This window comes from Myxine glutinosa, chromosome 4, assembly GCF_964187855.1.
Source record: "Myxine glutinosa chromosome 4, kmMyxGlut1.1, whole genome shotgun sequence".
NCBI classification, from domain to species: Eukaryota; Metazoa; Chordata; class Myxini; order Myxiniformes; family Myxinidae; genus Myxine; species Myxine glutinosa.
The window spans coordinates 154,521,480-154,542,362 of NC_136264.1; the positions used below are offsets into that span (position 1 = coordinate 154,521,480).

General features: G+C 50.5%; 1 protein-coding gene across 1 annotated transcript in view; it reads right to left on the minus strand.

Moving 5' to 3' along the window:
- The window catches only part of LOC144891658 (protein FAM200C-like), a 154,512-nt gene extending 145,913 nt beyond the window's left edge, over positions 1-8,599 (minus strand). Inside the window, exons 1-2 of the mRNA XM_078775328.1 lie at positions 8,384-8,599; positions 6,199-6,250 (exon numbers count right to left, since the gene is read on the minus strand). Coding sequence (XP_078631454.1) covers positions 6,199-6,250; positions 8,384-8,599 — 268 coding nt within the window. The remainder of the gene's footprint in view (positions 1-6,198; positions 6,251-8,383) is intronic.
- Positions 8,600-20,883: the final 12,284 nt, after the last annotated feature.

Here is a 20,883-nt window from a genome sequence, read left to right on the forward strand (position 1 = left end):
AGCCTCCCCCTGCCCCCCCCTGGAACCATAGCTCCTGCAAGGTTCACTGCAAGCATCACCGTTCCAGTCTTAACACCTAGCGACTCACACTTAATTAGCCTGAAGGAACTGCGCTCCAACGCGAGTCGAAAGAATTGACGCGACCAAAGACGGAATTCATCCGAGTTGCTTTATTGAAACAAAACAGCTCAGGTATTCTGACAAGCCCGTTTATCGGGCAGCAATATATATACACATTTATGTCGGGAAGTTTGCCCGGCAAAAGCTATACCGGGCATGCCCGGGTGTCAAGGGCGAGCCTTGGAAAGGCGAGTCTGGACCTGCCCGGGCGTGTTTGGCTGCGGCCTGGCAAGTCGAGGCTGGGCATGCCCGGGCGCTCTGGGCGAGCCCTGAAAAGGCGATAGCGGGCATGCCCGGACGCTCTGGGCGAGCCCTGGTAAGGCGAGAGCGGGCATGCCCGGGAAAGACGAGACCGGGCGTGCCCGGGAGGTTCGGGCGTGCCCGGGAACAGTGAGTCCGGGCATGCCCGGGAGAGGCGCGTCTGGCCGTGTTCTGGCCGGTGCAAGGCGATTGTGTGCATCCAGCGGTAACCGCTACACACGCCCCTCCAGAATCGACCTGCACCGGCAGGGTCAATTTAAGGGGGGTCCGGATGACGCGACCGAAGCGACCCCTGGAGGGTCGTGGGGAGGGGTCCGACATGGTGGTGGGTGGTCGAGCGGGGGGAACTGTGGACGGGGGGCGGCCTCGCCGCAGAGGAAGGGCCAACCATGGTGGTCGGTCGACGTCCATGTGCGCCGGTTTGAGGCGGTCCACAGAAATCCGGTCCGGCCGGCCGCCGAAGTCGACGATGAAAGACTTGTCGCCCCGTCGCAGGACCCGGAAGGGCCCGTCGTACGGCGGCCGGAGTGGCCCCCGGTGCACGTCATGACGCACAAAGACGTACTCCGCTGTGCGAAGCGCCGGGGGGATGTAGGACTGGGGGCCACCGTAGCGGGACGTCGGCACGGGGGCAAATCGTCGGGCGGCCTCCTGGAGGTCCGAGCGCTGGCGAGCGGCGGACCAGGGACTGGTAGCGTCGGGCACGAATTCGCCCGGGACGCGGAGCGGCTGGCCGTAGACCAGCTCGGCGGCGGACGCCTGGAGGTCTTCCTTGGGGGCCGTGCGAAGGCCCAAAAGGACCCACGGCAGCCGGTCGGCCCAACCGTCGTCCTGAAGGCCGGCCATGAGTGCGGCCTTCATGGAGCGGTGAAACCGCTCGCACAACCCATTGGCTTGGGGGTGGTAGGCCGTGGTGCGGTGCAGCGTGACCCCCAACGAACGGGCGACCGCGCCCCAAAGCTCAGACGTGAACTGTGGGCCGTGGTCAGACGAGATGTCCGCTGGTGCGCCGAAGCGCGCAACCCAGGTGGCGATGAACGCCTGCGCCACGTCGGCGGTGGTGGTGGAGGCGAGGGGCACAGCCTCCGGCCACCTGGTGGTCCTGTCCACCATGGTGAGCAGGTGGGTGAACCCCCGTGAGGGGGGCAGGGGACCCACCAGGTCCACGTGGACGTGGTCGAAACGCCGTTCAGGCACGGCGAAAGGTGCCAGCGGGGCCTGGGTGTGGCGGTGGACCTTTACCCGCTGGCAGGCCGTGCAGGCATTGGCCCAGTCGCGGATGTTTCGTCGAAGGCCGTGCCAGACGAAACGCGCCGACACCAGCTTCTGAGAAGCTTTCCGGCCCGGGTGAGAAAGGCCGTGGATGGAGGCGAAGATGCGGCGCTGCCAGGAAATGGGCACGATGGGGCGAGGCTGGCCCTGGGAGACGTCGCAGAGCAGGACGGTGCCCGCGAAGGGAATGTCGGCCAGGCGGAGGCCCGTGTCCGCCGCACGGAGTGCCTGCACCGAGGCGTCGGTGGTCTGGTCGGCCGCCATGAGCGCGAAGTCCATGCCGAGGTGGACCGCGTTCGCGCTGGCCCGAGAAAGACAGTCGGCCACGGCGTTGTCTTTGCCGGCGACGTGCCGGATGTCCGTGGTGAACTCCGACACGGCGGAGAGGTGGCGCTGCTGGCGGGCCGACCACGGCTCCGTGACCTTAGCCATTGCGTAGACCAACGGCTTTTGGTCGACGAAAGCCGTGAACGGGCGGCCCTCCAGGAGGTGTCGGAAATGGCGAACGGCCAGGAATAGCCCGAGCAGCTCGCGGTCGAACGTGCTGTAGTTTAACTCGTTCGGCCGGAGTTGCCGGCTGAAAAAAGCGAGTGGCTGCCAAACCCCATCCACCCATTGCTCATGGACGGCGCCCACCGCGTAGTTGGAGGCGTCCGTAGTGAGGGCGATGGGCGCGTTGAGCACCGGGTGAGCCAGCAGCGTTGCATCGGCGAGGGCCCGTTTGGCGCTGGCGAAGGCCGCGTCCATGGCCGCGGACCAAACAATGTCATGCTTGGCCGGCTTGCCCCGGAGGGCCTCGTAAAGGGGCCGCATGAGCTGAGCAGCGCGGGGCACGAATCAGTGATAAAAATTCACCATGCCGAGGAACTCTTGGAGGGCCTTGATGGAACGGGGACGCGGGAACGTGGTGATGGCCTCGACCTTGGTCGGCAGCGGCACGGCCCCGGTCTTGGTGATGCGGTGGCCCAAAAAGTCAACGGTCGTCGCGCCGAAGTGGCATTTGACCGGGTTGACAATTAAGCCGTGCTCGCTGAGGCGACCGAACAGTGTTCGGAGGTGTAGGAGGTGCTCGGCACGGGACGTGCTGGCGACAAGGATATCGTCCAGATAGACGAAAAGAAACGGCAGGTCGCGCAGCACGCCGTCCATCAAGCGCTGGAACGCCTGGGCCGCGTTCTTGAGGCCAAACGGCATCCGCAAAAATTCGAACAGGCCGAACGGCGTGATGACGGCCGTCTTCGGGACGTCGGCCGCCCGGACAGGTACCTGGTGGTAGCCCCGTATCAGGTCAATTTTCGAAAAGATGACCCGTCCCGCCAAACGGGCGGAAAAGTCCTGAATATGCGGGATCGGGTACCTGTCGGGGGTGGTAGCGTCGTTGAGACGGCGGTAGTCGCCACACGGGCGCCATCCACCCCCCGGCTTTGGCACGATGTGCAGTGGCGAGGCCCACGCGCTATCGGAGCGCCGCACGATGCCGAGGTGCTCCAACGCGTCGAACTCGGCCTTCGCCACGGCGAGCTTGGCCGGGTCGAGGCGGCGGGCCCTGGCGTAGACCGGCGGGCCCGTAGTGGGTATGTGGTGCTCGATCCCGTGCCGCACCGCGACGGCCGAAAACGTCGGCCGCGTGAGGGCCGGGAATTCCGCGAGCAGGCGAGCGAACTCGTTCGCTGCCGGGAGGGCGCACGCCAGTTCGGTCGGCGCGGAGCTGCTCATCGTGCACGCCAGGGAGCTGAAGGTCTCGGCGTTGACAAGGCGACGACGTTTGACGTCGACCAGCAGCCCATGCACGCAGAGGAAGTCGGCGCCCAGCAAAGCCATGGGGACGCAGGCGGTCACAAAAGTCCATTGAAAATGCTGGCTGCCGAAGCAGAGGGTGACGACGCGTGGGCCGAAAGTGCGTATGGCCGAGCCATTAGCAGCGACCAAAGAGGGGCCGCAAACGGCGTCCCGCCTGTCCTGCTCGGAGGCGGGTATGACGCTCAGTTGGGCGCCGGTGTCACACAGGAAACGCCGCCCAGACGCTTTGTCCCAAATAAACAGCAAGTTGCCCGAGTGGCCGGCGCTCATGGCTGGGAATGAATGCCGGCCCGGCCGTTTCCCGACCTGCCGAAAGTGCACGGGGGCCGGCACGTCCGAGCCTTGTGTCCGAACCTGGCGTGGTAATAACACCACGCCCGGTCAGGTGGAGGCCCCGGCCGTCGTGTCGGAAGCGGGCGGTGCGGCGTGGCGGCTGCCTGTTGCACCGGCAGTTCGGCCTCCAACCGCGCAGGGCGCTCGGGCGTCGTGGGCGTCGCCTCGGACGGCGGCGGGCTCCAGGTAACCACGCCGATGTGCTGGCCCGCCGAGGAGATCTTATCGGCTTCCCTGGCGAGGGCGCAGGAATCCGTGATCAACGTGCCAGCCAGGGCGAGGCGTACCGGGTGAGGCAGCTGGCGAAGGAACAGCTCGCGGAACAGAAAATCCGGAGAGTGCTCACCGAGCAACGAGAGCATATAGTCCATGCGCTCGGACGGGCGCGTGTCGCCGAGCTCGGGCAGAGCGAGCAGGCGCCGTGCGCGTGCCGCCGGTGAGAGGGCGAAAGCGTTGAGGAGGAGTGTCTTCAGCGCGTCGTATTTGTTAGCAGCCGGCCGGTGCTCGAGGAGGCTCAAGGCGCGGGCCGCGGTGGCGGAACCGAGCGCCGCCACAACATGGTGGAAGCGGGTGTCGTCCGCGGTGATGCCTCGCAGGGCGAACTGAGAGTCCGCCTGAGCGAACCAAACAGCCGCGTGAGCCTCCCAGAAGGTAGGCAGTTTAAGCGTCACTGCCGTATCCATGTCGGTAGGTCACCAATGAAGGAACTGCGCTCCAACGCGAGTCGAAAGAATTGACGCGACCAAAGACGGAATTCGTCCGAGTTGCTTTATTGAAACAAAACAGCTCAGGTATTCTGACAAGCCCGTTTATCGGGCAGCAATATATATACACATTTATGTCGGGAAGTTTGCCCGGCAAAAGCTATACCGGGCATGCCCGGGTGTCAAGGGCGAGCCTTGGAAAGGCGAGTCTGGACCTGCCCGGGCGTGTTTGGCTGCGGCCTGGCAAGTCGAGGCTGGGCGTGCCCGGGCGCTCTGGGCGAGCCCTGGAAAGGCGATAGCGGGCATGCCCGGACGCTCTGGGCGAGCCCTGGAAAGGCGATAGCGGGCATGCCCGGACGCTCTGGGCGAGCCCTGAAAAGGCGATAGCGGGCATGCCCGGACGCTCTGGGCGAGCCCTGGAAAGGCGAGAGCGGGCATGCCCGGGAAAGACGAGACCGGGCGTGCCCGGGAGGTTCGGGCGTGCCCGGGAACAGTGAGTCCGGGCATGCCCGGGAGAGGCGCGTCTGGCCGTGTTCTGGCCGGTGCAAGGCGATTGTGTGCATCCAGCGGTAACCACTACAAGCCTATGAAATAAATTAGGAGAGGCTGTGGGAAGCGAGCCGTAGCTAATTTACCTATTCTCCTTACCATTCCACATCCCTTAAGCAACAACATTTCTAATATTTACAAATCTTGAAATCCTCGCTCCTAACTTCTGGGGCAGGAAGAAAAAGGTCAACACACAAAAACTCTACCTTAACCACCAAACCTTAAACAAAATGCAAGAACATTTGTACAAACCTTGGATCCCTCTAAAGACCACGTCCACGGTCGATTCCACAACACCCAACGTTACCTGCGGAGCCATCCCAATGTACCCAAATTTCCACGGGACCTGTCCTGATGTTACAGGTGAGTGACATGGCTCAGTGGATTTTCCTCATTCACTCACACAAATCCCATAATCATTCACACACATTGCAATAATCATCAAAACACTTATTTCACCCCCCTGCAAGACCATGGCATAGATGTCATAACACATGTGTGTGATCCGCAACTAGGCAGAGGGGAGGTACCGTATAAGCAAGATGGCGGGGGCGCTTCAGTCCCAAAAAGCAAGTGCCCGACTTGTGACTTCTTCATCCCCACCCCCCACCCCCCTTCAATTCTCGGCCCCGTGGCAGCCAAACAGCTCCTTCGCTGTCGTCCCGCGGGTAAGGTCTCAACACCAGGCTCCTTTGCTTCAGGCTCAAAGAGCCTCCGGGTCACCAGTGGTCTCCATACCGCTGGGCGCCCAACCAGACATCCTGCCGACGTGCTCCCAATTACCAGACACCACTGGCTGCCATGGGCAAATTACCTCGTTGGGGTGGGGGGGGGGAGGGGAGGGAGGCACAGTCACCGCTCCTCCAAAGCTTGATCCGTACCTGCGGACACACACACCTTCCCCACCCACAAAATCCATAATAACATTTCCTCCCCCGCTGCCATTCAATTCTCAACATATTTCAATCAAAAGATACTGCCATGGCCTGCTTACATGTGAAATCCCCATTGACACTTCAATCACATCTCAATCATAACTCCATTTCCATCCTCATGACCGCACCAATACACAAAACGTCTACACATAAACAAACGCCACCCACAAGACACTTTGTGGCACACATACCAATCCCCTCACCGGCCATGCCATCACCCTCACCTGCCCCCATTCCATATTTCTCATGTCCCAATTTCTTAGCAAGTAGTGAACCCTGGGACAGTAAACATCAAGGCCTCACATTACCTTTATGTGCGGGTAGTTGCAGGTTGGTCGGGTCCAAGAGTGTCATCCACCCTTCCAAATCCCAAATTTATCCCATGGGGGGGGGATATTAAAACCTTATTCAGGTTTTTCTGCCCCTCCCTGCAGCTGTTCCAAATTCACAATGGGGACCAGTTTTCCCAAGGCTCTATCTCCCGACTCCTCCATGTCCAAGTCCAGCTCGGGGCCAAAACACCCCCCCAGCTGGGTATTTAATTTCGGAGCATCTGGTACCCAATTGTGGTTTGTGGTGAGGCACACCTCAGTCACCTCATGCCGATCAATTTCCCCAAAATTTTCTTTTATCCTGGCAAGTATGTGGATCCACCTCCTCTGGTGACCTTTACTATACTACTACCCTTGGCTATGACAGCTCAGACTACTCTACAATGCAAGGGCCATCGGGATAAGCTGAACAGCCGAAATGCCAACATGGCCCATGAGTGTCCATAAGGGCGCGACCCATCATCCATCCTTCGGCCCCCTGCGAGGAACACTGCTGGACCAGCCGCAGGTGGCCAATTTGGTGAGCACCTGCTGTCAACTCCGCCATTCCCAAGGCCTCGAACCTGGGGGGCACGGTCACAGTGCATAGCATCCACATCACGTCCCCTGCACCTCTCACATCCCCCAGTTCACCCACATGCAGCCCCCAGTGCCCACCCACATATGACCACGCCAAAGGTCCAGTTGACAGCCATGCTCCCCCAGGAGACTCAATCACAGAAGACATGGCCGCACACCTTGTACACCCACAGCACCACGTTGACATCCAGACTACCCGACTCCATCCCTACAACATCACATCCCAATATTGTAGCCATCGCCCCTGCAGCCATTTGAAGGCTGTGTCCTGCTACTCTATTAATTTTTGTCCCAGCCTCCAACGCTTTGGTCTACACACCTGGATCAATAATGGTGTCGCTGGTTTCAGTGTCCACCCTGGCCTCACAAAATTCCCCTTAAATTTTGCATCTGACCCTTAAATTGCCCGTGCCAATTGCTCCACATTTCACTATTTTCACCAAAGAAAGGCGCTTCTCCATACACTTGCCAGCCGAGCATGGCCCCGCATGCCCGGCTTGTTCCAATTTCCCGATTCAATCCCATGGCTCTTTTCCCAAGCCGAGAGTCCACAAATCACAATAGATCATCTGTGGAAGATCATGCTCACACCATCACGTTCCACAGATGCAACAATGGTTGTCCGGTGGGCTATAATCCATCCCTGTCCATGCGGTTCGACCGGCGTCCATAGACCAGCACAGCATGGCAGGTCACCACATGCTGGCTGTCCCAGAGTCTCAGGGAGAGGCTGTCAGGCCGCATGCCTGGGTGGTCACCACATCAGACCCTTATTGGCTGTCCGTGATGCCACCACCTAAAGCGCAGCCCACAACACTTCCCCCTACTGGTCCTTGTGATACACCATACCAGGTGCCTGTGAGAAACCACCTCGGACCCCTGAGGTCTTAACCCCCTCCAGGGTCCGGTGACCTTGTCGGCCCGAGAAACTCGCTCGGGTGGCACCCCGATGGACAAGGGGTGCCACACTCCACCAGACCCCCCGTGGGGCCCGGGCCATACCAGCACCCCCATGGTTGGACCCCACGTCCAAATCCTGCTAGCGCAGCTCCCTAGCCGGCTGGCATAACCCAATTTTGAAAGGGGGCAAATTTTACGCGAGGCCGACCCCAATGACCTCTGCTGGTCCAAATTACGCAGCCCGGAGACCAATTCCCTCAATTGGCTGCACCAAATTAAACTCCCATTTAACTTTCAATTTAACTTTAAATTTGCTTTTGAAAAATTTGGCCTCGTGTGTCCAACTGCAGCTGCAGGTAACAACCCCTTATTCAGGTTTTTCTGCCCCTCCCTGCAGCTGTTCCAAATTCACAATGGGGACCAGTTTTCCCAAGGCTCTATCTCCCGACTCCTCCATGTCCAAGTCCAGCTCGGGGCCAAAACACCCCCCCAGCTGGGTATTTAATTTCGGAGCATCTGGTACCCAATTGTGGTTTGTGGTGAGGCACACCTCAGTCACTTTACCTTCATGCTGGGGATATTTGACGGACCGACTCACCTCATATTCCAGAATCTGTTGGACCCGAGCAACCTCCTTCCCGACGATACTGTCCAAGGTGCTCGGTCGCTCCTGTACAAATTCATACATCTCATCATCAACCAATTGTGGCCCCAACATATCTTTATCAACACATACCTGGTGTGGTTCTGTAACACCGGTCTTCAATATCTTCTCCTCAGCCAATTCAACCCCCCTGTTGGTGCATTCCGGCATCCACACAAACCCGACAGCCTTCCAGGTCCTCATTTAACAAACATTTCCCCTCATTTACTCCTGAACATTCACTCTTTTCTTTTGAACATACCTTCTCAATTTTGTTTTCCAATTGTTCACTACGCTCATTCTGAGCATTAATTTGTTCACTCAAGCTATTTTTAAACAACAATTTCCCCTCCTGTACCCGACGTTCGTTCTTTTGTTCTCTTTGGGCCTTTATTTCTTCAGTCCCGGCATGCAATTGTTCACTACAGGCCTCCATTCGTTCACTACAGGCCTCAAATCGTTCACTACAGGCCTCCAATCATTCATTATTGTTATTCATTTGTTCCTTCAATTCATTCATATTGTTGTGGATCCCGTGTCTGTCGACGTACTAAGGGGAGGGGGGGGGGCTGGTTAACACCCCGTTTCCCCACAGACATCGGGTCCACGGGCCATTGACCGCGACAAAGCTCGCACACGGCAGGTTGCGAGGCAACTCCAACCCCCAATCCCCCAACCACGGCCGAAGGGTTGTCGACCGTGATCCGAAGACCTTCGAGAACACGTGACCGGGAAGACTGGGGATTAAACCCCTCGCGATCCCACACCTAGTTCAATCAGGCGCGCTGGGTGTGGGTCGCGTTTTTACACTTTGTTATCTACGGACCTAATCGAGCATCCGAATTTGGTTCGACCGATGCCGGGTCAAAGGGGGAAAAGACGCACATGAGCAGGTGGAGAGGAAATAAAATATACACGTCTTTATTCACAAAAAAGCACAAAAAAAGGACGAGAAGCAGGCTTATCATAAATCCTTACCTAACTATTCCCAACACAGGCACCTGGCACACTTGCACACAGGGGATAAATCACACCGGTTAGACTCATACCGGGAGGACGTGTGAACGCTGATTCGGGTGAGGGCACTTCCTGCGCGTAGCGTATGGGTCGATCCGGTAGACAACACGAAGGAGGATCAGCACGAAGGAAGATCAGCACAAAGAATGACCAGCATGGAAGAAGATCAGCACGAAGAACGACCAGAACAGAGGAAGATCAGCACGAAGAACGACCAGCCCGGAGGAAGATCAGCACTAAGAACGACCAGCACGGAGGAACGACCAGCTCGAAGAATGACCAGCTCGAAGAATGACCAGCATGGGGGAAGATCAGCATGAAGAACGACCAGCTCGAAGAACGACCAGCACGGAGGATGGCCAGCACAGAGGATGATCAGCACGAAGAGCGACCAGCACGGAGGACGACCAGCACAAAGAACGACCAGCACGGAGGACGATCAGCACGAAGAACGACCAGCACGAAGGAGGACCAGCTCTGCCTTTTATCGGGGGGAATTGCCCTTCTGGAAGGTTCCATGGACCCCTACTGGCCATTGCCGGCATGTGCTATCATTCAACAACGCCTCCCTCTGGAAGGTTCCACATGGACCGTTCTTGCCCACCCACAAACCAACGTCTTCTTCAACAACACGAGGGGTTGGGATCCTGACTAACTCAACGCAAATATGCTTTAATTACTACACAATGGAAAGGGAGCTAATCTTTACATTTAATAAGAAATAATTGACTAATGCAAGCTACATATTGTCATGTAATTAACTAGAGGGGGTTTCTTTTATTACTCAACCGTAACAATATCTTATTCCCTTCATTTCGTCACTCATTCCCCTTAATAAATTTAACATAGCCTGGAAAATCATCGGACCCGTTTCCTGGCTCGATCACTTAGGAACGGGGGAGGTTCCACTCCTATTCTCATCAAACTCTACCCCGGCTCACTTCCGTGCTCTTCAGAATCCTCCATCTGCTCGGCCATGTCATTCATGTCCGCCTACGTGCTGACAAAGCGGTTTTCCTGCTCGCGCGTATTTTACCTCAGGGAAAAAAATCTAATTTTCGAGACCGTGATGTTGCACTTCCGCACCCCAATCGACTAAAAAGTTTGGACACCCTGGTACTATGATTAACTCCCCTGCACCCCACCCCTCGACGAGAGAAAGACAATCGTTAAAAAGTTTTGATTCCGAAAGCTGACCACAATTTGCGCTCCGAGTGTCCGCTGGATTTGAATCCCAAACTCCTGACACCAGTTGTCATGTCCGTGCCGATAAAGCCCGGTCGTGCGAATAAAGACGAACGCCAATTGGACCATTGTCTCAATCGATACCTGTACCACGTGACAGTCTCAATCAGGGAACGTACCGTACCCTCCGGTGGTACACCAATTTAGATGGCCGAGCGAAAACCGTTGTTAACCATCGGAGTAATGCTAATGTCGTTACGGCCGATGTTAACCTGGGTGTGAGCAATAGCGGATCAATGGAGGAAAGGACATTCACGGACAGAGAGAAAGGAAACGTTTTAACGATTTGATTTATTTACAAATATTTACAATGTAATTATTTCAATAGGAAAGAAAAACGGACGAGAAGCAGGAACTTAGCTTATTCTACACGTTATTATGATTACAACAAATAAACACCACATGGGCCCAACACACTTTCACGGAGGAGGGGAGGAGAATGAACGAACGTTGGAAACCTGACAACACAAAGGCTACGATGCTCCGGATGCCTCTCCTCACGACGGCCTCTGTCCTGGTGTCACCACCGAGCAGCAAAAACAGGTCATGGCGATCCCAGCACGGACAGGCAGAGTCAGTTCGATCATCAGCATGGCAGAGTGACCCAGGCCCCAAGAGAGGAGCACACGTGCTAGGTCAACAATCCAGGCCCCAAGAGAGGAGCACACGTGCTCAGTGAACGCAGCAGAGTGAGACAGGCCCAGATCGACAAAGAGAAAGGCCCAGAGTGTAGCAATCTTGCAGACACGTGGTGAGTGCACAAGAGAAAGGCCCAGAGTGCAGCAATCTTGCGGACACATGGTGAGTGCACAAAAGACAGGCCCAGACTCGAATAATGCAGGTGTAGAGGCCTGCGAGAGGAAGACCAGCCAAGAGCAAAATGACCACGTGCTGAGTGGGCCGAGATAGAGCCGCCAGAGAGGGAATCAATATTTTAATCCGCCTTTGTTCACCTTCCCCGAGAATGGTGGGGGGGGGGGGGGGAGGGAGGAGGATGAATCTTGGGGGCGTCCTGCCTCCCCATTGGTGGAGTCCGATACTCCGCCCCACAAGCTCCCTCAAAGTGATTCAGGACCTGATTGGTGGGTTTCTGAACCTGAACACCATGGTGTGCCATGGAATCTGGTGCATTGCCTGGTAAATTATCGGGTGTTAACCTTCATAAAAAGGCACGTTTCTGGTGTAACAATTGATCAAAAGGCACGTTTCTGGTGTAACCCTGGATCAAAGGCACGTTTATGGTGTAACCCTTCATCAAAAGGCACGTTTCTGGTGTAACCATTTTTCAAAAGGCACTTTTCTGGTGTAACCATTTATCAAAATGCACGTTTCTGGTGTAGCCCTTTATCAAAATGCACATTTCTGGTGCAGTCCTTCATCAAAATGCAAGTTTCTGGTGTATCCCTTTATCAAAATGCACATTTCTGGTGTAGCCCTTTGTCAAAAGGCACATTTCTGGTGTAGCCCTTTATCAAAATGCACATTTCTGGTGTTGCCCTTTATCAAAATGCACATTTCTGGTGTAGTCCTTTATAAAAATGCACATTTCTGGTGTAGCCCTTTATCAAAATGCACATTTCTGGTGTCGCCCGTCATCAAAATGCACATTTCTGGTGGAGCCCGTCATCAAAATGCACATTTCTGGTGTTGCCATTTATCAAAATGCACATTTCTGGTGTAGTCCTTTATCAAAATGCACATTTCTGGTGTCGCCCTTCATCATAAAACACGTTTCTGGTGTAGCACTTTCTCAAAATGCACATTTCTGGTGTAGCCCTTTATTAAAACGCACATTTCTGGTGCCGCCCTTCATCAAAAAACATGTTTCTGGTGTAGCCCTTTATCAAAATGCACATTTCTGGTGTAGTCCTTTATCAAAATGCACATTTCTGGTGTAGTCCTTTATCAAAATGCACATTTCTGGTGTAGCCCTTTATCAAAATACACATTTCTGGTGTAGCCCTTTATCAAAATGCACATTTCTGGTGTAGTCCTTTATCAAAATGCACATTTCTGGTGTAGCCCTTTATCAAAATGCACATTTCTGGTGTAGTCCTTTATCAAAATGCACATTTCTGGTGTAGCCCTTTGTCAAAAGGCACATTTCTGAGGTAGCCCCTTGTCAAAATGCACATTTCTGGTGTCGCCCTTTATCAAAATGCACATTTCTGGTGTAGCCCTTTGTCAAAAGGCACATTTCTGAGGTAGCCCCTTGTCAAAATGCACATTTCTGGTGAATCCCTTTGTCAAAATGCACATTTCTGGTGTAACCCTTTGTCAAAAGGCACATTTCTGCTGTCGCCCTTTATCAAAATGCACATTTCTGGTGAAGCCCTTTGTCAAAATGCACATTTCTGGTGTAGCCCTTTGTCAAAAGGCACATTTCTGAGGTAGCCCCTTGTCAAAATGCACATTTCTGGTGAATCCCTTTGTCAAAATGCACATTTCTGGTGTAACCCTTTGTCAAAAGGCACATTTCTGCTGTCGCCCTTTATCAAAATGCACATTTCTGGTGTAGCCCTTTGTCAAAATGCACATTTCTGGTGTAACCCTTTGTCAAAAGGCACATTTCTGGTGTAGCCCTTTATCAAAAAGCACGTTTCTGGTGTAACCCATTGTCGAAAGGCACGTTTCTGTTATAACCCTTTATCAAAAAGCATGTTTCTGGTGCAGGCCTTAATCGAAAGGCAGGTTTCTGGTGCATCCCTTCATTAAAAAGCACGTTTCTGGTGTAGCCCTTTAACAAAAAGCACGTTTCTGGTGTAACCCATTGTCGAAAGTGTTACGTGGTCCTCCCGGTGACTACCTGGTCTCCGTGACCCCCGGACCATGAGAGGAACTCCGCCAGAAAGATCTATGATTTATACGCTTTCGTAACGCAATCAATAGGAAAGACACAACAATTCAAGTCAATAAGAAACCCCACACCAAGGATCCGGTTTAGTCAATAATATATTCCCCAATCAATCAACAACCATCAACAATCAATCACCAATATTACTAAGATGGCCATCTCATATATGTCCCCCCTTTCCCCACTCACGACCCCTCAATGGTCACTGTCCCTCACAATGTCTCTGGGCCCCTCCAGACCAAGGTGAAGGTTGACTTCTCCGCACACGGGCGGTTGAACGAACCCCGGGCTGACGTGTTCCAAACGTGCACGTCGCGTACCGGGGACAGCTGCTGCAGCGCACACCTCCTTGCTAAGCAAAGCAGGCAAAGCAAAGCATGGCTTGCAAGGCGCGCGAGGCCCAAGGTGCGACCCGTACGCGTCCTTGTAGACGTTGAGGCGAACTGTGCCGGACGCTTGGTTCCGTGCACGAACCCATGGCAACTTGACATGTAATCGGTAATTACCCCGCGCAGGTAACTCCTTTCGCCAGACGGGCTTTCAAACGCAGCGTCCCCCACGCTGCTCAATATCGACACCGCTCGCGTCGGAGCTGGGCGAGGAAGAAGAAGATCGCCGCTTCTCCCGGACCTCGTGTCTTTTCTTCTTCCGGTTCACTATCCCGTTTCAGGTCTCCTGTTATCCAGAGCCTCTCTAACCCTTTAACCACAACAACCTTTAATAGAATAAACATCAATAAGCAATGACATGAATAGTAACTCCTCTAAATCCGGGATCCGTAACAAAAGGCACGTTTCTGGTGCAACCCTTTATCAAAAGGCACGTTTCTGATGTAACTCTTTATCAAAATGCACATTTCTGGTCTCGCCATTTATCAAAATGCACATTTCTGGTGTAGCCCTTTATCAAGATGCACATTTCTGGTGTAACCCTTTGTCAAAAGGCACATTTCTGGTGTCGACCTTGATCAAAATGCACATTTCTGGTGTCGTCCTTTATCAAAATGCACGTTTCTCATGTAGACCTTTGTCAAAAAGCAGGTTTCTGGTGTAACCCATTGTCGAAAGGCACGTTTCTGTTATAACCCTTTATCAAAAAGCACGTTTCTGGTGTAGCACTTAAATGAAAGGCAGGTTTCTGGTGTTGCCCTTTATCAAAAAGCACGTTTCTGGTGTAACCCATTGTCGAAAGGCACGTTTCTGTTATAACCCTTGATCAAAAAGCACGTTTCTGGTGTAGCACTTCAACGAAAGGCAAGTTTCTGGTGTATCCCTTCATTAAAAAGCACGTTTCTGGTGTAGCCCTTTCACAAAAAGCACGTTTCTGGTGTAACCCATTGTCGAAAGGCACGTTTCTGTTGTAACCCTTTATCAAAATGCACATTTCTGGTGTCGCCCTTCATCAAAATGCACATTTCTGGTGAAGTCCTTTATCAAAATGCACGTTTTTGGTGTAGCCCTTTATCAAAATGCACATTTCTGGTGTCGCCCTTTATCAAAATGCACATTTCTGGTGAAGCCCTTTGTCAAAATGCACATTTCTGGTGTCGCCCTTTATCAAAATGCACATTTCTGTTGTATCCCTTTGTCAAAATGCACATTTCTGGTGTAACCCTTTGTCAAAAGGCACATTTGTGGTGTAGCCCTTTTTTTTTTTCTTTTTTTTTTTACAAGATCTAAGGCTCGTAATGGAGCACACACACACACACACATACACACACACACACGGTTACACTTGGCCTGGGGAAAGCGCCATCACTGCCGTCACTTCTTGGGATACTCTGGGTACCGGTGTGTCAAAATGCACATTTCTGGTGCAACCCTTTGTCAAAAGGCACATTTCTGGTGTAGTCCTTTATCAAAATGCACGTTTCTGGTGTAGCCCTTTGTCAAAATGCACATTTCTGGTGTCGCCCTTCATCAAAATGCACATTTCTGGTGTGGCCCGTTATCAAAATGCACATTTCTGGTGTTGCCATTTATCAAAATGCACATTTCTGGTGCAGCCCTTTATTAAAATGCATATTTCTGGTGTCGCCCTTCATCATAAAACACGTTTCTGGTGTAGCGCTTTCTCAAAATGCACATTTCTGGTGTAGCCCTTTATTAAAATGCACATTTCTGATGGAGCCCTTCATCAAAATGCACATTTATGGTGTAGCCCTTTGTCAAAATGCACATTTCTGGTGTCGCCCTTCATCAAAATGCACATTTCTGGTGTAGCCCTTTATTAAAATGCATGTTTCTGGTGTCGCCCTTTATTAAATTGCACATTTCTGGTGCAGCCCTTCATCAAAAAACATGTTTCTGGTGTAGCCCTTCATCAAAATGCACATTTCTGGTGCAGCCCTTCATCAAAAAACATGTTTCTGGTGTAGCCCTTTATCAAAATGCACATTTCTGGTGTTGCCAATTATCAAAATGCACATTTCTGGTGCAGCCCTTTATCAAAATGCACGTTTCTGGTGTGGCGCTTTTTCAAAATGCACATTTCTGGTGTAGCCCTTTGTCAAAATGCACATTTCTGTTGTCGCCTTTTATCAAAAGACACATTTCTGGTGTAACCCTTTGTCAAAAGGCACATTTCTCGTGTTGCCCTTTATCAAAATGCACATTTCTGGTGAAGCCCTTTGTCAAAATGGACATTTCTGGTGTAGCCCTTTGTCAAAATGCACATTTCTGTTGCAGCCTTTTATCAAAAGACACATTTCTGGTGTAACCCTTTGTCAAAAGGCACATTTCTGGTGTCGCCCTTTATCAAAATGCACATTTCTGGTGTAGCCCTTTGTCAAAAGGCACATTTCTGGTGAAGCCCTTTATCTAAATGCACATTTCTGGTGTAGTCCTTCATCAAAATGCAAGTTTCTGGTGAAGCCCTTTATCAAAGTGCACATTTCTGGTGTAGCCCTTTATCAAAATGCACATTTCTGGTGTCGCCCTTTATAAAAATGCACATTTCTGGTGTAGTCCTTTATCAAAATGCACATTTCTGGTGTCGCCCTTCATAAAAATGCATATTTCTGGTGGAGCCCGTTTTCAAAATGCACATTTCTGGTGCAGCCCTTTATTAAAATGCATATTGCTGGTGTCGCCCTTCATCATAAAACACGTTTCTGGTGTAGCACTTTCTCAAAATGCACTTTTCTGGTGTAGCCCTTTATCAAAATGCACATTTCTGGTGTAGCCCTATATCAAAATGCACGTTTCTGGTGTAGCCCTTCATCAAAATGCACATTTCTGGGGGAGCCCGTAATCAAAATGCACATTTCTGGTGTAGCCCTTTGTCAAAAGGCACATTTCTGATGTAGCCCCTTGTCAAAATGCACATTTCTGGTGAAGCCCTTTGTCAAAATGCACATTTCTGTTGTAGCCCTTTGTCAAAATGCACATTTCTGTTGTAGCCTTTTATCAAAAGGCACATTTCTGTTGTAACCATTTGTCAAAAGGCACATTTCTGGTGTCGCCCTTTATCAAAATGCACATTTCTGGTGTAGTCCTTTATCAAAATGCACGTTTCTGGTGTGACCCGTTATCAAAATGCACATTTCTGGTGTTGCCAATTATCAAAATGCACATTTCTGGTGCAGCCCTTTATTAAAATGCATATTGCTGGTGTCGCCCTTCATCATAAAACACGTTTCTGGTGTAGCACTTTCTCAAAATGCACATTTGTGGTGCAGCCCCTTATTAAAATGCATATTGCTGGTGTCGCCCTTCATCAAAAAACATGTTTCTGATGTAGCCCTTTATCAAAATGCACATTTCTGGTGTAGTCCTTTATCAAAATGCACGTTTCTGGTGTGGCGCTTTTTCAAAATGCACATTTCTGGTGGAGCCCTTTATCAAAATACACATTTCTGGTGCAGCCCTTTGTCAAAATACACATTTCTGGTGCAGCCCTTAATCAAAATGCACATTTCTGGTGTAGCCCTTTGTCAAAATGCACATTTCTGTTGTCGCCTTTTATCAAAAGACACATTTCTGGTGTAACCCTTTGTCAAAAGGCACATTTCTGGTGTTGCCCTTTATCAAAATGCACATTTCTGGTGAAGCCCTTTGTCAAAATGGACATTTCTGGTGTAGCCCTTTGTCAAAATGCACATTTCTGTTGCAGCCTTTTATCAAAAGACACATTTCTGGTGTAACCCTTTGTCAAAAGGCACATTTCTGGTGTCGCCCTTTATCAAAATGCACATTTCTGGTGTAGCCCTTTGTCAAAAGGCACATTTCTGGTGAAGCCCTTTATCTAAATGCACATTTCTGGTGTAGTCCTTCATCAAAATGCAAGTTTCTGGTGTAGCCCTTTATCAAAGTGCACATTTCTGGTGTAGCCCTTTATCAAAATGCACATTTCTGGTGTCGCACTTTATAAAAATGCACATTTCTGGTGTAGTCCTTTATCAAAATGCACATTTCTGGTGTCGCCCTTCATCAAAATGCACATTTCTGGTGTGGCCCGTTATCAAAATGCACATTTCTGGTGTTGCCATTTATCAAAATGCACATTTCTGGTGCAGCCCTTTATTAAAATGCATATTTCTGGTGTCGCCCTTCATCATAAAACACGTTTCTGGTGTAGCTCTTTCTCAAAATGCACATTTCTGGTGTAGCCCTTTATTAAAATGCACATTTCTGATGGAGCCCTTCATCAAAATGCACATTTATGGTGTAGCCCTTTGTCAAAATGCACATTTCTGGTGTCGCCCTTCATCAAAATGCACATTTCTGGTGTAGCCCTTTATTAAAATGCATGTTTCTGGTGTCGCCCTTTATTAAATTGCACATTTCTGGTGCAGCCCTTCATCAAAAAACATGTTTCTGGTGTAGCCCTTCATCAAAATGCACATTTCTGGTGCAGCCCTTCATCAAAAAACATGTTTCTGGTGTAGCCCTTTATCAAAATGCACATTTCTGGTGTTGCCAATTATCAAAATGCACATTTCTGGTGCAGCCCTTTATCAAAATGCACGTTTCTGGTGTGGCGCTTTTTCAAAATGCACATTTCTGGTGTAGCCCTTTGTCAAAATGCACATTTCTGTTGTCGCCTTTTATCAAAAGACACATTTCTGGTGTAACCCTTTGTCAAAAGGCACATTTCTCGTGTTGCCCTTTATCAAAATGCACATTTCTGGTGAAGCCCTTTGTCAAAATGGACATTTCTGGTGTAGCCCTTTGTCAAAATGCACATTTCTGTTGCAGCCTTTTATCAAAAGACACATTTCTGGTGTAACCCTTTGTCAAAAGGCACATTTCTGGTGTCGCCCTTTATCAAAATGCACATTTCTGGTGTAGCCCTTTGTCAAAAGGCACATTTCTGGTGAAGCCCTTTATCTAAATGCACATTTCTGGTGTAGTCCTTCATCAAAATGCAAGTTTCTGGTGAAGCCCTTTATCAAAGTGCACATTTCTGGTGTAGCCCTATATCAAAATGCACATTTCTGGTGTCGCCCTTTATAAAAATGCACATTTCTGGTGTAGTCCTTTATCAAAATGCACATTTCTGGTGTCGCCCTTCATAAAAATGCATATTTCTGGTGGAGCCCGTTTTCAAAATGCACATTTCTGGTGTTGCCATTTATCAAAATGCACATTTCTGGTGCAGCCCTTTATTAAAATGCATATTGCTGGTGTCGCCCTTCATCATAAAACACGTTTCTGGTGTAGCACTTTCTCAAAATGCACTTTTCTGGTGTAGCCCTTTATCAAAATGCACATTTCTGGTGTAGCCCTTTATCAAAATGCACGTTTCTGGTGTAGCCCTTCATCAAAATGCACATTTCTGGGGGAGCCCGTAATCAAAATGCACATTTCTGGTGTAGCCCTTTGTCAAAAGGCACATTTCTGATGTAGCCCCTTGTCAAAATGCACATTTCTGGTGAAGCCCTTTGTCAAAATGCACATTTCTGTTGTAGCCCTTTGTCAAAATGCACATTTCTGTTGTAGCCTTTTATCAAAAGGCACATTTCTGTTGTAACCATTTGTCAAAAGGCACATTTCTGGTGTCGCCCTTTATCAAAATGCACATTTCTGGTGTAGTCCTTTATCAAAATGCACGTTTCTGGTGTGGCCCGTTATCAAAATGCACATTTCTGGTGTTGCCAATTATCAAAATGCACATTTCTGGTGCAGCCCTTTATTAAAATGCATATTGCTGGTGTCGCCCTTCATCATAAAACACGTTTCTGGTGTAGCACTTTCTCAAAATGCACATTTGTGGTGCAGCCCCTTATTAAAATGCATATTGCTGGTGTCGCCCTTCATCAAAAAACATGTTTCTGATGTAGCCCTTTATCAAAATGCACATTTCTGGTGTAGTCCTTTATCAAAATGCACGTTTCTGGTGTGGCGCTTTTTCAAAATGCACATTTCTGGTGGAGCCCTTTATCAAAATACACATTTCTGGTGCAGCCCTTTGTCAAAATACACATTTCTGGTGCAGCCCTTAATCAAAATGCACATTTCTGGTGTAGCCCTTTGTCAAAATGCACATTTCTGTTGTCGCCTTTTATCAAAAGACACATTTCTGGTGTAACCCTTTGTCAAAAGGCACATTTCTGGTGTCGCCCTTTATCAAAATGCACATTTCTGATGTAGCCCTTTGTCAAAAGGCACATTTCTGGTGAAGCCCTTTATCTAAATGCACATTTCTGGTGTAGTCCTTCATCAAAATGCAAGTTTCTGGTGGAGCCCGTTATCAAAGTGCACATTTCTGGTGTAGCCCTTTATTAAAATGCATGTTTCTGGTGTCGCCCTTTATTAAATTGCACATTTCTGGTGCAGCCCTTCATCAATAAACATGTTTCTGGTGTAGCCCTTCATCAAAATGCACATTTCTGGTGCAGCCCTTCATCAAAAAACATGTTTCTGGTGTAGCCCTTTATCAAAATGCACATTTCTGGTGTTGCCAATTATCAAAATACACATTTCTGGTGCAGCCCTTAATCAAAATGCACATTTCTGGTGTAGCCCTGTGTCAAAATGCACATTTCTGGTGTAGCCCTATGTCAAAAAGCACATTTCTGATGTAGCCCTTTGTCAAAATGCACATTTCTGGTGTAGCCCTTTGTCAAAATGCACATTTCTGGTGTAGCCCTTTGTCAAAATGCACATTTCTGTTGTAGCCTTTTTTCAAAAGGCACATTTCTGGTGTAGCCCTTTGTCAAAATGCACATTTCTGTTGCAGCCCTTTGTCAAAATGCACATTTCTGGTGTAGCCCTTTGTCAAAAGGCACATTTCTGGTGTCGCCCTTTATCAAAATGCACATTTCTGGTGTCGCCCTTTATAAAAATGCACATTTCTGGTGTTGTCCTTTATCAAAATGCACATTTCTGGTGTCGCC